Consider the following 21,781-nt stretch of genomic DNA (forward strand, 5'->3'; position numbering starts at 1 on the left):
TAGTAGAGATGCCTAGGGCAGAAGGGAACCAATTGGTAGGGTACCACGTGGAGGTAGAAGAAAAGGATCTGGGGAATGGAGGACCAAGCAGTACAGTAGTAATGTGCTATGGAGAGAAGAGGAGAATAGCGGGGAGGTGGAGATAAAATGAAAAACAAAAGTAGAATGATTGTCTTTTTTTAAAAAAGAGTGACAAAATACTGCTTCTTGTATCCTTGTTACAGGCTAGACATGTTTCCAGAACTGTGCACAAGCTGTTTCTGTCATTACAACGAGGTCCTCCTTTATACAGGTCTCCCCAAGGAGTCTGCAAAAAAGCAGGTGATCCCTGGTCTGCACTTCACCACATTCGCATGTATTAGTGTTTAAAGTAGCCCCATTTGATCATGTTAGTCTTTGATCTACAAGTTTGAGTACATAGGTGGTTCAGACATCACCATGTTAAACAGACTTTATCAGCCTCTCCAGGAATTTCCTCTTGAAGTTACAAATCTGTTTCAGTGCATCTGACTGCATGCAGTCTTTCATTCCATAACTCAATAGTGCCTTGCCAGCTGTTGTATCCAAAGGCACAACACTGGCCATGAAACTCTTTTGTGATTTAAGGCATTTGGTTACTCCTCTGTGACCATGTAATGGATGCCATCTGCTGTGATCTTTTGCTTTGGCTTGCTACCTTCCTCTTGATACCAGGTGGTGCAACACCAGCCAGTAAGTACAGGCTATCCTTTGGTCTTGGCTTTAGACATCCTGTTTTTACATGACAGCTGTCATTTAGGACAGTATCTATTTCTTATCATGGATGGATCATTCGCACACTGGACATGCATACTCTGCAGTGGAGTAGCACACAGCAATAGCAATGGTTTGTAAAATAGCTGGATAGCTCCCCGCTCTGAGGTGACCAACTTTCAAAGAATGTTGTTGCAGACACTAACTTTCCCTTTCACCTTCTCTACATGTGCTTTGAAGGAAAGCATTTGGTCCAAGGTCATCCCCAAGTAGACAGTGTTTGGGTGATTAGCCAATGGGATTCCATTCCAGTTGGTGGTTAGTTTCCACTTCACTTCTCAATGGCATAAGTGAAAAGCTATCACCTGTATCTTGCTTGGGTTGATGTGAAGCTGGTTCTTGATGTAGTAAGTTGAGATGTTGCTTATAGTCTGTTCTAGATGATGGCAAAGTCCTTCTCCTGTGATGTGATGCATAGATCTGCCATTGTGAAGTGCCTCGTATTGGGGGGGGGGTGTGTGTGTGTGTGTGTGTGTGTGTAAAATGTTGAAGAGGGTTGGTGCTAGCACACTGTCCTATGGGAGACAATTTTGGTGTCTCAAGCAGCTCCATTTTTTACACAGTGCTATGTAAAAATGTGTCTTCTCCAGAAGAGATTGGATGAGCTGCACTAGGTGGTGTTCGTTCATATATCGTAGACTTTGGCAAGGAGGTTTTGTTGGTTGACTGTATTATATGCAACTGAAAGGTCTGCGAACACACTGCCTGTTATCATCCCTTTCTTGAATCCCTCTTCTGCATGCTGGGGGATCTTCAGTGTTTGGCCAGTGCAGGACTTTCCGAGGCTAAATTTGGCAGTATTAGATCCTGTTAGATATGACGTGAAAGGCAATTATAAAGGTGGCATAGGAGTGATACTGGCCTGAAGCTCTTTGGGACAGAGGCATTCTTTCCTGGCTTCAATAGAGCTACTACATAGGCTTGTCATCATCGTTTGGGTAATCTAAAGGTTGATGAACAATTGTTAAAAAGGCATAATACCCATAAGGTGGTTGCAGGACCAAAGTGCTTAATTTGCTCCATGCATATGTCGTCATATCCAGCTGCTTTGCCATTCTTCAATTGACTTGTTCTGGCATTGAGTTCATTTATTGTGTACAGCAGGCTGAAATGATTTTCTTCCAGATCAGTTTGAAATTAGTTCAAATACTACAATTAACTATAAGCTGCTTGTTCCTGTTTCCTGTTGAGCAGAAGCCAGTGTGCTACCTGATTGGCTGATTTTTGTGGTGTTGCTGTACTTTCTTTGGGTCATGATTCAGCTTGTGAAAGGTCAACAGTGTTTTCCTATTACTGTGGGCCATGTCTATTCCTTCAGTCAATTCTTTCCATTTTTGTTGCCTTTCTTCTTGAAGTTTGTTAGTTAGGGCTGTCCCTGCCGTGATGGTATCTTCTGAGAAAGGATCTCTTTGGGACATTTGTTGGTGTTTTCTGTATTTGCCTACTAATGTGGGAGTAAATCCTGGTATATGCTCAGTTCTGCATCCTTGACTTACTGCACTGAAGACCATTACAGTTGCTGTAGTTGCTATAGAGGGCTCATGCAAATAAAAGAGGCAGTCTTTGATTGCTAATGGTATGAAAAGTTTATTGAGAGAGACTATTACAATGTTTCACAGTGTGAAAGCTTGGGAATGAATGCTGATAAGTGCAATAAAAAAAGGGTAGTTCTTATTTTTAGTCCCACTATTGATTTTGTATCCAGTGCATCAGACTTCAAAATGAAACTTATCTGCCTGCATTTGATGACTCATTATGCAGCATTTCTAGAAAATCCTTTCAGACTGGTGGTGAAAAGGTCCTTCATGTAAAATATATACTGGAAACTACTCCTTCACTGTCATAGTTGCATGGGAGAAACTTGTTTGTGGTCAGATCTGTGAGCCTTTGGCCATACACAGTTACACTTTCAATGAGATTAATTGCTAGAAATAACTTATTAATGTTTACATTATCGTCTTAGGAAAAGTTGACATGGCTGCAAATAAAACAAAGGGCTCCAGGTCTTGCACTGTTAAATATGAAACCATGTTTTGACCCACAAAGAGGAGCTATGTATCTATTGTTTGATTATCTGAGTCTACATACCATTCCATCCAAACAGGCAAAAAGTATATGTGCAAGGTGTTCTCTGCAGAACATCTCCCATGCGGAAATTAAACAAAATTTGTGGGTATCCTGCATTTTTCTTTCTGCTCCACCTTTACACTCACTTTGCAGGGCAATCTTGAATAGTCTCTCAGAATAAAATAATTGATTTCAGTCTCTCTACTGGGCAGTATGTGTACTCTGCTCACTTTGTTGTAGCAACATAGTATATAATTCTCTTAAAATGAGCTAGTGAAATGAGGACCAAAAACTTAAAGGGAGTGGAGCTGGAGATGCAAAAATGAAATGTTTAGATCAGGTTGGGAGGGCAGGGGAGATGGGACCAAGAACAATCTGGATTATCAGGCAAAAGAAAGGTAAATTAAACCTGTTGCACCATGTACACCAACTGAAAACATGCCAGTGAATCTCCTACTGTACAAAAAAGACAATTACAGTAAAGCAGATGAGATATTTCATCACCAATGGAGAATCACTATCTTGAGCAAGATTGCTTCCCCCTCCACTGTGTCTTTGATCTAGGGAGGACCTTTGTCTATGGAAAACATGTTCCCTTTCTTCTCCTCTTTTTCAGAGTGGTGGACAAAGCATTAAGACAGGAGAGGTCACCATTTGTACTTCTAGGTGATGCTGTTAGGGGCCAATATGGATTGGGCCACAGAAGCTGTTTGTTAGTTTCCTTCCCCCTCTTAACTGTGGAGAAGTGACAGCCGGTTCTTCCTGCTTTAAAGTCTCATCCTTAAAACAAACATACAGCTCAACAAAATAATCTATGCTAAGGTAGAGGAGGGCAGAACAGACAGCTCGAGTGGAGCAAGAGAAATAACAGACTTGATGTGGGGTAGTATCAGAAGTGGATTCTTATGTGTAGAAATACTTTGATCTTGTATTGTGAAGTCCTTGCTTTAATCCACTAATTCCATCATTAATAAACTACTTGGCCCACTTTTGGGACCTATCAAAATAAATCTGGTGGTGTGTATAGATGTTGGGACTTAAATAAGGTTTCTATCCCTGTTAAAATAATCAGGATTGTAACTGATATGTTCTAATTTGGAGGCAGTTGCCTCACTGCATGAGTGTAGCTGGATTACTTAATAGTTATCTTTGACTTTCCCAACTATTTTAAAAAATAGTGATGTATACCTACACTGTTTTAAGAAAGTTCTTAGTTGCATGTATTCTACTAGTTGTTAAACTATAGAACCGTAGGCTGGAACATAGGCACTGACTTCTACTGGTGCTGGTGGGTGCTCGATCCCCCTGTGCCACTGCCCCAACTCCTACCCTGCCCCACCCCCGTTCCAACCCCTTCTCCAGAGTCTCCACTCCTCCCTGCCCCTATTCCTATTCCTTCCCCAAATCTACAGCCCTACCTCTTCCCCGCCTCCTCCCCTGAACATGCCATGTTCCCGCTCTTCCACACTCCCTTCCAGAGCTTGCTACAGCTGTTTAGCGGCAAGCGTTGGGAGGTAGCTGGGCGAGCGGGGATATGTCATGCTCAGGGGAGGAGGCAGAAGAGGAGGTGAGGTGGGGAGTTTGGGTACCAGTGGGTGCAGAGCACCCACTAATTTTTCCCCATGGGTGCTCCAGCCCTGGAGCACTCTTGGAGTCGGCCCCTATGGCCTGGAATGTTGTGGATCTTCAGTGAGATTCACAGCAGCAGATCTTAACTCCAGTGCCTGAAGTGGCAAATAACCCTGCTGATGTTTGTCTGATTTGGGTTTCTTGGAATTCAAGCTTATTGAAGAGCCGATGTTCAAATTAACTTTGCCTCATACTGATCTGCTATTGCATTCTGCCTTGTTTCATTTGAAGCAGTAGCGAGACAGTAGCATAAACAAGAGTAAAGGAATGGAATGGTAGATGGATGAGTAGAATGACCAGAAAACTATCAAATGTTGGCATATACTACTACAAGTTAACAAGCACATGTGATCTGGGGTATCAGCTTTTCCATTAGCTCCACTATTATGTGTCACAGGCAGTGTATGTGAGGGACCAAGGTGCAACAATGCCCAAGGCCCCCACCATGGCACCCACACAAATCCATCCTTCTCTTACCCAGAGTCTAAGATGAAAGTACTCTGCTGATAACTAGATTTAGGAATAATACAGTATTTCTGTACATCTTCCAGAGGTTTGGAAGTGTCCTCTGAACACAGGAAGCTCTTCTTCTGTAACAAAATAAAAATATATTTTGAAGCTGGGCTAAAACCGTAGGTTTTTAAGGAACTGTGCAATTCCTGGATGAAGTAGGTGGCAGTTACTCAGCAAGGAAGTTGGCTGAGTAAAGGTGTGCAATTCAAAGGTACAAAACCCAGTTGTGACCGTAGATTGCATCTGACTTCCTTGCATAGAATAAAAAGAAATTAAATTTGTCATATAAGCTTTTTTTGTATGCAGCCATATTCAAAAATTACTGGCAATATAGTCCAGTGGCTAAATGTTTTGCGCGTCTTTCAGGTTTTGTATATGTAGCCGCCTTAAATGTGTATATGATTGCTAACAAACTAAAAATGTTTGAGTTGCATGTATGAATCTGGAATATGCTCTATTTTGGAGATTATACTCCGTTAACATATTGTCTTGTTTCATTCCTGTGGCAGTCTAGACCCCTCTGCCCACAATTTTTCCACTGACTCAAGCTTTTCTAGTGTTCCAGTCTGCACCAAAATCACTAGGCTTGGGCCTGTTGATACTGGCAGCATTCTCTAAAACTTTTGAATTGAGAGAGCATTCACAGAGCTTGGGGGCAGGAGGTGTTTGGGGAAAAACCACTCAGAACACTCCAAGGATTGTGGCAGTGCTGCTTTGCTCTGACTCCATGAATGGAATTTGCAGGAAGGTGATGCGATGCCCCAGTTGTTTGTGGGAGTAGCAGGAGTGGTGGTCACTCTCGAGCCATCTGTTTGGTGGAATGGTATTGGTGGAAGCCCTGCGTAAGAATTCTCTCAACTAAAGTGTGAAGCAGGGGACCTGCCACTTACATTCTGCTTAAGTTCTTCGGGTTGGCACCGTTTCTTTATTTTCTGTTTGTACGATATCTGTCACAATGGGGTCCTTGCCTATGATGAGGGCTCATATGTTCTTTAGCAGTGGTTCTTAACCTATATATCATTTTGGGCCAAAGGCTAAGAACCTTAGCACCCCCTGCCTAGAGGACCCTCCACAAAGCAGAGCCAGAAGAAGAGAACTTGAGAGTTCCCATTAACTTCAAAGTCAACTTTTACTTTGAGTAAAAGTTATTGGAGTTGAGTTATTGGAGCTGCTCTGGTCTCAACCAGATTTTATAGCTCACTGTCAAAACCTGTCCTAGAACAGAAACAGCGAGTTTCATATCAGAAACAATTAACTTGAAAGGCTGAGACTTGAAGTCATAAAAGTTGCAGTTTTTTTACAAAGGAGAAATTATGATTCGGTGTGTGAAATATTTAGGTTCTTTTTCTTTGAGTTCCCATATCTTTCTCAAATGTGAAGCAACTCTCCTTATAGAGATGGAGTATGACCAGGGGAACACATTCACAGCCAGTGCAGTCCTGGATTTTTAACACATGAGTCCCAGGTTGAGAAACTGACTCTAGATGAGTATAACAAAAGTAAATTGTTCAGCAGAGCAGTCCTAGAATTGGGCAATCCTACTTCCATTGACAGTTACTTAGCTGTGGTGTATGCTGCATTCCAAGTTTCACATCATAATTGCGCTCTCATCTTTCTTTCTCTGAGTCTGCTCCCCTCCTTGCTTCAGAAAACGATGTATGTAAACTGAGTATAAGGCACTACAAGGATCTGTTTTGAAGTAGTCCACATCGCACCCTGTAGTAGAGGGCTGCAGGGGGTTAGAGAAATGATCCATGTTAGCTAAAGCCAGAAATCTGGTTCTAAAGTGAAGAAACAGAATTCCTGGTCAAAAGTGGAGGCTTTTATGTAATTTACTAGAACTTCATTACTAGTTAAGGGAAGACTATGGCATAAGTGTTTTATAGCATCCCCCACAGATCAGGACCCCCTTGGGCTAGGGGCTGTACCAAGGCAGAAAAGGTGATTCCTGCCATGAAGAGTTTAGTCTGTCGGGGTCGGCAATCTTTCAGCAGTGGTGGCCGAGTCTTCATGTATACACTCTAATTTAAGGCTTCGTGTGCCGGTACATTTGAACGTTTTTTAGAATGTCTCTCTAAGTCTATAATATATAACCAAACTACTGTTATGTAAAGTAAACAATGTTTTCAAAATGTTTCAGAAGCTTATTTAAAATTAAATTAAAATGCAGATCTTATTAGTTTAGTGTGATCCTTGCCCTTGCTTTTCCTTGCTGAGTTTTCCAATATCTGGTGGCACCTATTTAGATACTTTAAGCTGCATGCAGGCTTCCGAGTTATAAGTGGGCCAGCAGCGGAAACCCCAGAGCGGCAGCAGGCTGAGCAGCTCAGCCCACCCCACGTGCCATCAAAAATCGGCTCGCGTGCCACCTTTGGCATGCATGCTGTAGGTTGCTGACCCCGGTCTAAGTACTGGATTACACAATAGCAAATAATGGCTCTCCCTTCTGCCTGCCTTTCTGAAAGGCCATGCATTTCAACAACCTTCTCTAGCCCAGAAGAGCAAGGAGGGTCTGTAATAAGTAGGACTTCCTGAGCTGTTCACAAGAATTATGGTTGTCCTCTCTCTTTTTTGGAGGTAATAGGGGGAGGAGGGTCTGGTTGACCTAGTTTCCCTCTGTGATAAAGAGGACTTGCCTACTACTTATTTGAATAGCTCCAAAGCACTTCCTGGTTTCTGTGCAGAGTGTCTGATTTGGCTTTGGTTAAGTTGAAAAATATTTCTCAAAATGGAATGATCTTTAGCAAAAAAACAAATAATTTGATTGTTGGGTTGGAAGATCTTTTGCAGCTGTTTAAGGAATTATTCAAAGTAATGTTTAATTTTCAGTACACAATACAGAACACCGTATAACCTTTGTCAGATTATGCATTTTAGTCCTTCTGGGAGAGATCTCAGAACAAAACACTCTTATGACTGTAAATGATGTGGATTTTTTTTTTTAAACCAAGTGAAGTGCGTGTGTCTCTAGCACATGTTTCAAATGAACAATGCCCTTTCTGGAAAGGGTTTGAGCTAAAAAGGAAATTCATGCCCTTCCTTAAGTGCCCTATATATCAAATTTGCTTAAAATGTGACTCAGAAATCTGCTCCTTTTAGCTATTGCATGTGCACAGAAAAAAGAAATTAAGTGGGAGTTATGATTACCTAGAGACTATCTCATCCACTCATTCTTATGAGGCCAGGATTCTTTACATATGGATTATTATTTTATCTTGCAGATTTCTGTTCCTATTTTAACAACTGAATCTGCTTGATTGCAGAAGAGCATTAATACTGTTTCATGTGTTACTGGTCTAAAATACACTGAGTACTTTACTGAAAATACCAGATGAGAACTTGCTCTAAAGAGTTTATAGATTAAGGACCTGATCCTGTGGTTGGGCATGCGCAAGCACATCTGCCTGATTGCAGAGTTCCTCTGATGCCTATAGAGCTGCACCTGGGTGCAGGAGTCTATAGTTTAGATTGCAGGTTCAGGACCTACATGAAAAATGGTCAGATACAGGAGTGGGTGAAAAAGCAGATAACATCCAAGGGAAATGAAGGATGAGGAGGAATAAATACAGAATAGGTTATGGGATTGGTTGTGCAGTGCACTAAATGTTTTTTTAAATTAGGCAGAGTAGTATGTACAATTAAATGATGCATGATGTACTAATAATACAAGAACATCATTGGCTAAAATCTTTTTATTTTTAGTATGTTAACTGCAGTCTCTCTTGCTATAATGGGAAAAGGGATGAAATAGAGTGGGAGTGCAAAGCTTTGAACTAATCCTAACTTTGTAATTATCTTATTTTTTTTGTTTAATTTTATAAAGTTTTATAAAGTTCATTTCAAGACATGCTTATTTTTCCACTTTGCTGCTCAAATGTTATGAGCTTTTCACAGAAAAAAGACTATAAAGTTATAAAAATACAGATGAATTCTAATTATAAAAATGAAAATTAATAGCTTATTTCACCCTCATCTATGTGCATGACTGAATATTTTATTGGTATGGCTTTTTACAGATGCATAAAGCACCCTTAATACAAAAGAGAATAAAGAAATAGGGCATTATTACTGGAGAACATATTCAGTCAGCTGCAGAAAAAGGGAGAGCTTTTTAAATTTTTTTCTTTTTTTCTGGGAGGAAAGGGGAAATAATCTTAGAACAAACAAAGCAAAGCTTTGAAACAATAGGCAAAAGATATTGGTAATGGTAACATTTTTATTTTAAGATTTGAATTGAACTAATCAAGTTTACTGCTAGCTAGCTAATATAATTTTGACTTTATTGCTTTTACCCTTGTGGGGTGCCACAGCACCCCCACCCCATCCCTGCCCCTTTTAATTGATTTTTTTTTTAAGCCACCTATGTCTGGTCTTACAACTGGACTGAGAGCTCTTTGGGGGCAGGGATAGCTGCCATTTCTTTATAGTGCTCAGCATGATGACGCCCCCAGTCCTGATTAAGGCCTCAGGGTGTTACAAATAAGGGATTCATTAAGTAAACTTCAAATGGGGGAAGAGGTGGACAGAAATGGTATTAAAACATCCTCTTCCTTCTGAGACATAACTGCTGTGTTTCTGAGGAATGCAGCTCTACCACTGAAATTGCCTGGTCAACAACCACCTTCCTTAGGCAAGAGATGCCAGGTGTTCTGCTTGTGGAAGTCCAGTGAAAAAGTAGCTTCCCTTGAAAGATATTGCCAAGCCTGCGTGTATTGTACTCTTTTTTGAGATAAAGTATGGTCCTGGAAACTTCTCTAGTCTTCACTCACGACATGCTTTGTCCTTATTTTGTTTAGCAACATTAAAATTCTCTTACCCTGTTTCATGAGAGCAGGAAAATATGGTGGCTCTTGTTTGCCTTGTTTGCGTTCATAAGCATCAGTGATTGTCAACATTTACAAAACAGGGTTTGCTAACTTGCTCCTTCTATTGGCTGCATAGCCAAAATAGTGTGTGGTCATGTATGAGCAGTAAAAGATGTTCCTTAGTAGCTTCTTCTTTTTAATTCTTCACTGAATTATAATAGTCTTGGGCTAAAGCTATCTGATTCCCCATTATATCCATTGATACAAATGGAGGTATACTACTGAAGTTTCCATATATCAAAGTGTAACACTGATAGATCCACTGAACTCTGAGAATTATGCGTAGCACTTAAGTGTACAAAGCTCTGTACAAACACTGTTTCCCCACAGAGAGGTATTTAATATTCTGGTAGTACCTAGAGGCCACAATGGGAATCGGGGTCCCATCATGCTAGGCACTGTGCAAAGAAACCACCCTCCCTGCCCAGAAGTGTAAGTTGTTTTCAGTTCCTGTAAAGGGGAACTGGGTTTCCACATGCACAATTCCTAGAGTAAGCAATATACTTCCACCAAAAGTGCTGGGTCATTTGGATCTTCATGGAGGAGTGGAGGGGGAATGTTTGGTATAAACAAATCTAAGTGCTCTTGAATCTCTGTAATGGTGCCTTTCTTTGTGTTTAAAGGGGAGCGGGAATCACTGTTCAAAGTTCATTCTAGCATCTTTGAGGGTAAGATGGCAGACCTGTGTCTGATCTGATGTAGGACTACTTCCTTCCTCATTAGATTAGAGGTGTAATCTCAGGGTAAGGGGAGGAAGCTAGTCATTCCCTCTTGATGTGTCAGATTTTCTTCTGGGCAGAATTTAGAATCTCTTATACTGTTTCTTGGCTAGTTATCTCAGTGATTAGCAAGATTTAGTTATGATGGTAATGCAGTTTTAAATATATGTAGTCTGCTACCTGGAGGACCTATTAATTGACGTAGAAAAAACATTCTGAGTGTCCAAATTATATTGATTAGGAGATTTTTAACATAGGTTGTAAGTCTGAGTTGTATTGTTTTACTTTCTGTGGGGTATCATAAATACCGGTGTATTATTAAAATAGCTCCTGGACTGGGGAAAGCTGAAATCTCTGAAATTGGGGTATGGAGTGCGGGGGAAAACTAGAAGCTACTGAGTCTTTGTTCCATACTAGACGAAATAGCATGTGGGAATTCTTTGGGGGTATTTTAGAGGAGGAGAATGGAGGTATAAAGCACCTAGAAAAGCCTGATATAGTAGAAATAAACCCCTTTGAAGTAAGTAATTTCCTTCAATCTAACATTCTCGAACATTTTTCAGTAAAATAGCAAACAAAGGAAAACGGGTAGACACAACTAACTTGGATTTTCAAAAAGATTTGAATAAAATCGCTTGCAAAAACTGTTAAGGGAAGTAATTATAGTGTGAAAAGAACAAAGTTCTGGTCTGTTTAAAAAAAAATAAAATTTATAAGCTAGAAAATGAAGTGACAAGAAATGGTTAGTCTTCAGTGTGGAATTACACTAATAACAGGATACTCTAAAAATGTGGTCTAAATCTGATGTACAAATATATTAATGACTCGGATAAGTGGGTAAATGATAAGTCGTAAACTGAGGATTTGTCTGCACTTAAATGGCACAATGGCATAGCTGTGCTGCTGAAACACTTCAGTGTAGACACTACCTGTGCTGACAGAAGGAGTTCTTTTTGTCGATGTAGGTAATCCATCTCCCTGAGAGGTGCTTGCTAGGTCAATGGAATAATTTTTTTCTGTCAACCTAGCACTATCTACATGGGGACTTAGGTCAGCTTAACAACATCACTCCAGGGTGTGGATTTTTCAGACCCCTGATCAACATAGTTAAACAGACCTAATTTTCTAGTGTAGACCAGGTCTGAGAAAATTCAGAAGGACCTAAGGAACCTAGGTAGTAAATACTAAGTGTTCAAAGAAATGCACGCTGAAACAAGTGATCTAAAATATTTCTGTACACTGGGTTCCAAATTAATCACAAACCACTCAAGTTAGAATCCTAAGCATCACTTGGTTAGTTTGTAAAAACTGGCATGTATGTCAGGAAAGATGCTGTCTTTTGTAACTGAACTTCTCAACTTAAAATCAGTGTTTTTCTTGGGAACTGGGCTGAAATGCTGTCCACTACTTGTGTAATAATTAACATCTGCCTCCTATCTAGTTCCCTGTGAATCAGCTCAAGGGATGTAGAAGCTTTCAAATCACACTAGCTGAATTTTAAACTGTGATGAGAATGGTGATGCAACATGCATTTTATCTTTAGTGGAGAGATTTTTAAAATAAAAACCATACCACTGGCTCATGAGTAAAATGTTTTGTATATTGTCTTTTGCCAACCAACTGCTAAGTATGCTGAACCAAGTATATGTAAAATCAGTTCTTCGAGTGTGTGTTCCACTTCTAGTGCACTAGAGATCACAATCTTTTGATTAGTAGTGTCCTTTGGGCCAAATCTGTTTGTTTGTGCTCTCAAGTCTGCATGAAGCATCAAGCAGACCTGAGATAAATAGGATCAGGACCCCAGACATTCGTATACAGTTCCACGTCATCTTTGACAGCTTGGAGTCCTCAAGAGAAAAATAGACAATTATGGAGACTTTGAAATAGACCATTTCCTAAGCTGAAATTTTGAACATGTGGGTTAATGATATTGTTTTGATTGGATGTGTAACTTACTTAGCATTGGGAGAATGACTTGAAGAAACTGCTTCTAATATTTCAAGGAGAAATGGTAGCTGACCAGGATTAAGAGGATTTTAGAAACTTGAAACATTTTTCCTTTCCAATCAACACGTGTCTTGACTGACATCTAATACCTGGAAAAAACTATTTACTACAAGAATTATTGTCAGAATGACTGTAATCATCCTGATTGTACCCAATGTGTATCCAGGATCCTATCTTTAGTATTTGCAGCCACTTGTCTGGCGTGTTTAATTGTCCGTATGTCAGGGCACTCTGAGGAATTCTGCAGACTCAGTGTTCTAACTCACGTACCGTGTAACAGCTTTTGGTGTGAATGCTGGCACATGTGTACTCAAAACTTGCTTTTTACTCACTCTATGTGAGTAAAACTCATTCTGATGAATGCCTTCAAATTGAACTCAAAGGGGATGTGAGCAGAGCTGAAGCTATTGCATTAATAAATTCAGGTGGGCGCTCTCATAGAGTACTTCAACCTGAACAACTTGATACTATTGTTCAAGTGTGAACAGGACATCATCAGACCCCTCATAAAGGGTGTAGAAGTCAGGTTTAAAAAAACCCAGAAAAATGTCCAATGTTTAACTATGGCCATTTGGCCAGCTGTTGGAAGAGGGGCTGGATAGATGGGAGCTTTGAAAAGAAAGACCCTTGTGTTTGCCTGTGTTAAATTGTGGGTGTGTAGGTTGGTTATTTTTAACTTAGATTTAATTGTTTGTTCAGCATCTTGGAACCCATCAGTTCCACATTTGTTGAGACGGATGTGTAACTTTGTTTCTAATTTTCTCTTATAAATGAGTGTACCAGGAGGTTGCAATCACTTGGAGTTAAGCTACTTTATAGATCTCTAATAATCCACCTGGATTCTCTAAATTTGAGTTTAAACTCTAACTCCGGGGAGTGACTTCCTTTTTCTCCTCCCTCCCCTATCCAAAACGGTTACTTTATCAGCTTTAATTTAGTGTTGTAGAATGAGTTCAGTAGCAGCTTATGCCATAATATATTTTCCTGGTGACAGTTAGTTCTGGCTATGATCCAGCATGAAGTACTTTAATCTGTCTATTATTCTTGAATTGTATAGTTAGTAAATTTAAACTCTCAATGCAGTGTGCTGGGCGAGAATGATAACAGATTACAAATGTAAGTAGTTCAGTCTCAGCTTTGTGCACACACAACTCCAATTGCTTAGTCTTGGGTCTTGCCACTTGACTAATCTTTCTGGAGAAAATTGTTTTTCTTCAATCTATGTTCTTAGTAAACTTTGCTCTAGCAGTTCTGAAAAGTCTTCTTTCTGGTCGAGCTAACATTTATAGACCATTATTCATGATTGGCCATGCCTTACATTTCAGAGTAAACAGAGGTAGTGATCCTGAAGTACTTGTCATTGTCTTTCTTGATCTAACTCTTGACTTTTGTACTACTACTGGAGGAAAGAGCCGCGCTCTCTCCTTTCATATATTTTCATGTCCTTGTGTACTTGGCTATTTGGGAATTGACTGCTGAATTCAACCTTCCCTGCACTGCTGTGTTCCAGAATTGCTGCTTTCCTTTCATTAAAAGGGAAAAACGCTCTTGTGATTCTGAAGACAAGCTTATAATTGAGCTGTGATGGCTATGGAACTTTAAATGGGGAGCCAGGAAACGTGCGTAAAATAAAAAGAAGATACAAAAAGGATAAGGAAGTGGGATAAGGGCTAAAACAAATACAAGTTATATTGTGAATGGATATGAAATGGCGTGTTTTTAAAATTTGAGATTGGGTAACTGGGGAGAAAATAAGGAAACTCTGCAGTGAAAATCCAACGAGAGAAAAAGTCCATATTGAGGAGACAATGGAGATCATTCTAGGTATAAAGGGAAAGTATTTATTTAAAAAGGCATGAAAGGAAAAGTAACAGGGAGAAAAAGACAGAGCCCATGGCACACAATGGAGTAAATAAAGTGCTGTGCAGATCTTTAGTGTGAGGGTGAAAAAGTTCAAACATTATGTGGGAAGATACAGGTATGTGCTAGCTCAGGCCTGGTTTACAATGTCATGGAGTGGGATAATCGATCTAAGTTAGCTGAAGTTGGCGTATTTAGACCTTCTCACCGCGGTGTCTTCACTGTGGTGAGTCTACTGCTGCTGCTTCCCTCTCGACTCTGCCTGCGCTTCCTGCGGAGGTGGAGTACAAGAGTCAACGGGAGAGCGCTTGGGGTTCGATTGCTGCCTGCCAATCCGGCGAGTAGTGTAGACATACCCTCAGAGCTGTGGGACTAAGCATGTTAAACTCCAAGTTTTTAGGGAACTGGGGGCAGGGGAGGGGAAGTGGCTTACACTCTATACAGTTCATTGGATTCATGAATGAATTGTCACCGAAGTATGCAAGGCTTAAGATGTCAGCTAGCTAAAAGACTTTTATGATAGACCCATATCTACTTTACTTGGAGTTTAGAGGATGGCAGGGACTTAGCATGGTGGTAAACAGAATCGTAAGGGTTGGGGTGCCTTTACTCTGTGCATTTTATACTTTTCAGTGAATGTGTGCAGTGTTTATTTCGATTTAAGTTTCTCCACATACAGACGCTTCCCGTGTTAAGGAATAAGTCCTGTAAGCGGGTTTTTGGTTTTTTCGTAATTGTCAGATATACGTCTCTGACTTGCACAAAATTCGACTCGTGCAAGGCATTCTGGAATGGAATGCTTGTGTAAGTTGGGGAGCATCTATACTGCCCCAGAAATGTGCTTAGCACTACTGACGTTGGGTCTCTTTCCCCAAGGAATGGGTAGTCAGAGCATACAATAGAATTGTGAAGAGTCAGAGGACGTTATTTGCTATGTATTCATAATTAGGCTTCTCAGGATTCAGTCTGTCAATAAATGTTGGTAAACATGGATTTCAGCTGAGACCCTGAAACTGATTTCTCTCCCTCTCCCCTCCGACATCAATGAGTAACAGTCAGCAGACCTGTGGGGTTTGGATGGCACCAGTCCTGGGGCAGCGCAGGGTGTCCTCTCCAGCTCTGCTGTCACAGGAGCGAGTGGGTTCGTGACAGTGGGGTTACAGAGGGCTCCCTGTGCTGCCGCAGGATTGGTGACACCGGATCTTGGTAGGCACAAGATGCAGGGAAGACTTGCAGTCCTGGCTGGGGAGGGTTGGGGGGTTGTGATGCCTGGCCCTGACTGCAAGGAGGATGACAACAAGTTCCCTGGCCCTGGAGGAGGCAGCCAGACCACTGCAGAATGGCTGTTGGCCAGAAGCAGAGCCATTTGGCAGTGGGGTGGCCTCCAGGTCCAGGACTCATTCTGAGGGGAAGGAGGGAAGAGAAGGTCTCTGTTCCTTTGGACCAGGACCTCAGCCTTTTTGTTTCTAGTAGGTAAGCATACAAATAAAATACTTTATTGCAGTAGCATTTGGGGGTGGAAGAGAGAACTCAAGTTCAGGCTAGGATATTGTGTTTCACACATGATTATCCTTCACTTTATGGAGTTCTTAACCTTCTCTCTTTTTTTTTCCAGCTCCCTGCAAATGTTCGTTAATAGCACAACGAGCAGAACTGTGGATAACCATGAAAAACTATCAACAAGCTCTCCATGATGCAGATGCACTCTGCCAAAACAAACCCCTCTGGCCCAAGGTATGGTACTCTCATGCTTCAAAGACAGAAATATGTATCAGGATCTCTTTGCGGTGAGGACAGAACTTTTCTAGGTCACTTTTGGAAGGCTATTTTGGCAGACAGCTAGAAACTTGAATGAAAGCTTAAATTCTACATAAAACAAGGTCTGTGGTGGAACCTTAAATCTGTGCTAGTGCATGGAATTGCTGTGGCATGTACGTTCATTGGTCCTTCATGATAAGATCTAATGATCTGTTAAAATGGGTACATTGGCATGTTGGGAACAGAACCAGACCTGTCAGTCACTGGCAGTAGGGGAAAGCTCCACCTCCTGAAATTCCCTCCAGGTTTGTGTTTTCCCCCAGTGGCTCAACCAGCCCTCTACACTGCATCACTTTTCTGAGGAAAATGCTAAGTATATTTCAAAATTTTAAACTCAAATTTGGTTCAACAGGGTGTGCATCTAAATCTTAGACATGACCCATGGCTGCCCTTTTTTTGGGAGAGCAGGGAGAAAGAGGTTAGACACTGTGGAAAGAAATACAGGTTATATGGTACATTGTGAAGCAGTCCATTAAGTATAACAGGGGAAAAACTGCCTCTTTGCAAGTGATAGGCAGAACAAGTGCAGCATCAGAAGCCACCCACTCTTGCCTCAGATCTATGTGCAGGTCTCCCAACTACCCTTATCTGAAGTTGAACCCCATGACTGGTGCCAAACTCTCTCAGCCCAGAAGTAAAAGGATTACCTATTGGTTTGCTCAAATGAGATCACTTGATGTTATCCAGAGGGTCTGTGGAGCTGTGCAAGAATTTCAGGAAAAGCTGTTCCATTCCCAGTCTCTGCAACCCCTGAAAGGCCACAACAGGAATGGAAGCCTCCATCTTGTACTTTTAGATCAGAGCATTGCAACCCAGTCTCCCTCCTATTTCTAACTTCTGCTCCATTTGAAAGAATACCATGTGTCTTGAGAAAATAAAAGCAGTGTTCATTGGTCTCGTGTTACAGTATCACTTTGGAAATGTCAGTTTCACACACCTTTTGTTTGCGTGCAGGGTCATTATGTGAAAGCACAAGCTCTTTCTGGATTGGGAAGGACTGAGGAAGCACTGAAGGAGTTTCTTTATTGTGTTGCCTTAAATCCTGAATGGAGCTTAATGAAGAAAGAAGCCCAAAAGGTACAGTAACTACATCATGCCACCCTTTTTTGTATGTGGGTCTGTTGTGCCCTACAGCTAAGGACAAACTTTGGATTCAGATACATTCCATGTTAATAAAAAAACACCACCACATTTTGGCACAATATCAAATAAAACCCTAGTGCGCCTAATTGCACAGTATTGTGCCATGGGAGAGACTTCTATCTTCTTGATCACCTCCTTGTCTTGCTTGTAGGTGAGTTTTACTAAACTGTGTGCTTTTCCATTGTCCTGTGGAAGCAAGTTGCAGATGCTTATAGGCTGAGTGAAGCAAGGTCTAACCTCAACTTAATGGTGTCCGTCTAATAGAATAATTACTTCCAGAATTTCAGGGGATGGGTCTAGGTTATCAGTGGGCGCAGACCTTAATTTTGTTGGTGCAAATCAGAACACCGGAAAAGCATGATTCACAGGAAAATCAGACTAATCCATGTGCAGGCAGAGAGATCAGAATCGGCAGCGTAACTTGCTGTCGGGAGGGAGGGTCTGTAGCCTGGACTCTTATAAAAGAGAGTCTTATGCAGAATATTGTAGGGGGTACCAGGAACTGTGGCGGGGGGGGGGGGTGAGGGGGAGGGGGAAGGCACAGATCCTGGCATGGGGGAAGGGGGATAGTCATATGGAGGGACCTGTGGGGGATAGAGAGAGACAGCCTCTGCCATGAAGGAGAGGTGGGGGTGTTTCAGGGAGTCCCTAAAAGAGGGCATTGTGTGGGCAGCAGAGCAGGGGGAATGAATGGATGCAAACAGCCCTGGTGTGTTCAGTGAGTTCATCTTAAAGAAGCTGCAGTGTGTGTGACCCCCTCCCACCCAACACACACCAGCTCTTCAAGTGTCCTCTGCATTTCCCACTCATGGGAATGCCCCGACTGGTGTCTCCTGAATGGCAGAACTCTAACTAGTGGTAGCCATTGGAGCACTCATTCACCTCTCCCGCTGTCCTTCAGACCTCCGTGAACATCGAATGTTCTTGGGGGTACAGGTATAAAAGGGATCCAGCCGTCTCAGTTCTTTCCAACCGTGGCCTGTTGAATGGATCAGGAAGTGCTCCTGGATTTGCACCTTGCTAGCTAGTTGTTAATTTTATAGTTAGAATTAGTTGATTTTAGCATATGTTGTAAGTCTTTTGGTTTCAGGATTCTTTGATTGCCAAACAAAACTAAAAAGCCCAGTTTTAAAATGTCATGTCTGGCAGTGTTTCTAGCATTCAGTGCACATGCCACATGCCTGGCATGCTTGGGTGAGGCACATGCACCTTCAGAATGCTTGATTTGCTTGAATTTTACAACATGAGCTGAAAAGGAGAGACTGAACAGACCTACAGAGATTTAAGGATAAGGAAGCCTAACCACCCAGAACCAAGAGAGTACAAGATTTGAACAATCCTATAGGCCAGTGTCGGCTCTGAGCAAGTCTGGGGGAAAGGACAAAACCTCCACCTTGGTACTCAGTACTAAAGGAGCCAATGAGTTAAAACTATTGTGATGTTGGCCTCTGTTTCTAGAACCAATCCATGACAAAAGCTCACTGCTGTCATGGTGAGCGTGAGCTCTGGGTTCTCATTGGTGTCAGCCTCTTTGCAAAGAGCTGATCCTCGAGAGAGAGACCATTTGCCAGAGGGTCTTCCAGGAACCAATCCTGGATATAAGAGCTCAGGAACTGATGACGGGGTAGAATAGGATAATGCAATAACCTGTTTTGGCATGGCACCACAACAAATAGTAGTTATGGCACAGATTCATCTGTGAAATCCTGCTCTGGTTCCATTACCTGCTTAACTGAGTTATCAGACACTTTGTTGTAACAGGTTCAATTAGGTACTTGCACAAGGAAGAATTGAAGACAGGATCTCTCATCTGCCCCCACTGTTTAAGACCCCTTCCTAGGTCTCTAGGAAAAGGGTTCTTTTGTGTGTGCGCTCCCCCTTCCCCTCACACTCTCTCTTATTCAGCCAAGGAGAGTGCTGTCTCCAGTTCCATCTGAAATGAGAGAGGGCTTGGCTCAGAGAAGATGCAAATTGGAAGTCCAATCTAGAGACCGGTTTTCCCACCAGATCTGAGTGTGGGCCTTTGAACTGACTGGCAAGTTCCCCCCTGGGGTTCTGTGCTCTTCCTGATCATCTTTTTAACCTTATCAAGATGTTTCCATATATAAAAATAGACCTTCGCCAGTTTGGTACCAAGAGAACATTCAGTTTTCAGAACCAAAAGGTATAGAGCCAAGAGTGCTTCTAAATCCAGAAAGTTGTCCTACAGTGGTAAGAGATTTGTTACCAGAAGAGGAAGAAGTAGTGGAGATACAAGAATAGGATCCAGACTCTGGAAGGGTGCCTTCTCCAGGGGAGAGCGTCAGACACGTCCACATCATCACCATCAGAGGGCGTGGTGGTGCTCCGTGGATTGCATGTCAAAACATCAAAAAGTTTAGTTTCTGTATTCTCTAACCTCTACAATCCCTTCTCTTTCCCTTCAGGATCCATTTGCAGCTCTGTATTTAAGACACATTTCCATATCTCAGTAAGACCATATCACTGGAAATATCTTTATTTCATGGTAGGAGAGTACCATTTTCAGTATATAATCATCTTCTTTGGCTCATCTAGAGCTCCAAGGCTGTTTATGAAATGCCCATCTATAATGGCAGCATATCGGAGAAAATGGGATTTATGTATATCCTTACCTAGACATCTGGATAGTTAGCCTCTATTGAGGGAAGAAATCCTTTTACATGCGGATCAAATATGTTTTACTTTTTGCCGATCTTGGGTTATGCATAAATTGAGAAAAGCCATTCCTAAATCCAACAAGCCAAAAGATCCCTTTCATAGGGGTCATATTAGACTCAAGTATAACAGTGTTTCTTCCAGAAGAAAGCTTTATTAAAATAAAGCTGTCTGTACATCTTTGGCAGTCCCCATAATGGTCAATGCTCTTCTCTCCCTCTTCTTCTCCCCCTGTTACTGGGTCTCTTAGCATCAATCACGTCAGTGATCCACACGCTCCTCTTCAGATGAGACCTGCAGCACTGGCTAGGAGAAATTTACGAACTTGGCGTACACAATGTTCATTGCGAATTGGTAATTCTTCCTTAAAAGTTAACAACACTGATGTGGTGGATGCTCTAAATGTAATAAAGGTTATACCTTTCAGTCTGTCTTGCTGTCAATACCTATCTCTGTGTCTATGCTGGGTTGGGTGGTGCCCATTTAAACAAAAATCTATTGGGAAGAACTCACTGGTCACCAAAGGAAAAGAATCTACATATCAGTATCTTAAAACAGAGAGCAATCAGGTTGGCTCTCAAATCACTTCTGCCTCAAGTCAAACGTAGGGTATGCCAGATCATGACAGACAATAGACAATGTTTATATGGTCTGAAGAAATAAAGGGGAGCTCGTTCCCTACAGTTGTGCATACAGGCAAGGTGTCTGGGATTTGTAACAAGGTGATCACCTAATAACAATTCATGTACGGAGGGGGGGACCAAAATACCTTTGTATATCACCTGAGCAGGTCGACCACTCAAATGCATAAGTAGAATTTAGATCTGATGCATATTTGTTATGGCTATTCTGCAGTCCTTTATTCAATTAGGATTCCATGGTCCCACCATCCTTCATCAGAGGACTACTGTCTCATGTGTGGGAATATGCCAAGGGCACTTGAAGAAATGAAGGTTACTTACCTGTAACCAGCAAATTCACACTCCCTGCCTGTTTTTTTCCCCACTGTCTTGGAGTCAGGCTTACAGAGGGCTTGGCACATGGGGAAGGAGCTGAGGCAGCTGAAGTGCCATGCCCCTTTTATACTCTTTCCCTGGAACCTTGAGTGTTCACTGAGGGGAGGTTTGGGGGAGGCATGTGAGTGCTCCAAGAGCTACTGCTCGCTAGAGTTCTTTCTAACTGTGCGGGCTACACCAGTGAATATGCAGAGTACATCTTGAACAACCCTGGTTACAAGTAAGTAACCTTCATTTAGACTACACACATCTTTGTTTCTGTAACTGTATCTCAAATTCTTTCCTCATTTACTAGATAATGTGTGAGATGTTTTTCCCAGCCTTTGAAAATGTGCATGACAGCCTCACTGCACCTTTCTCTAGTCGGACAAGGTTGAAACCTGCATTTTTAAGCAGCTTAAATACTGTTGAAGATGGTTCTGCTGCTGGGTGCTCTGAGGTAAAGAATAAAATATTCAAACTATATTAACACTAAGAGTAAATTTGAAGCATCTTGTTATATCCGATCTACTTGGCTTGAATTGTTGCATATGTTTATATACAAACTTAGTTATTACTAGTGCATCTTTTCCCCTCTCAAATTTTAGGGCAGGAATCTAGCTTTAGAGCTCTATGATAAAAAGATACAATTCATACTTCCTTCTATCTAGATCTCTCAACACAATTTTAAAAAAAC

General features: G+C 41.5%; 1 protein-coding gene across 1 annotated transcript in view; it reads left to right on the forward strand.

Annotated features, from left to right (window-relative positions):
- Positions 1-217: 217 nt before the first annotated feature.
- LONRF2 (LON peptidase N-terminal domain and ring finger 2) overlaps positions 218-21,781 on the forward strand; it is a 38,005-nt gene continuing 16,441 nt past the window's right edge. The window contains exons 1-4 of the mRNA XM_030570347.1: positions 218-321; positions 16,068-16,186; positions 17,225-17,347; positions 21,401-21,544. Of these exons, the coding sequence (XP_030426207.1) occupies positions 16,118-16,186; positions 17,225-17,347; positions 21,401-21,544 (336 nt within the window). The 5' untranslated portion in view covers positions 218-321; positions 16,068-16,117. The remainder of the gene's footprint in view (positions 322-16,067; positions 16,187-17,224; positions 17,348-21,400; positions 21,545-21,781) is intronic.

The sequence above is a fragment of the Gopherus evgoodei genome, chromosome 1 (assembly GCF_007399415.2).
Source record: "Gopherus evgoodei ecotype Sinaloan lineage chromosome 1, rGopEvg1_v1.p, whole genome shotgun sequence".
In the NCBI taxonomy this organism is placed as follows: domain Eukaryota; kingdom Metazoa; phylum Chordata; order Testudines; family Testudinidae; genus Gopherus; species Gopherus evgoodei.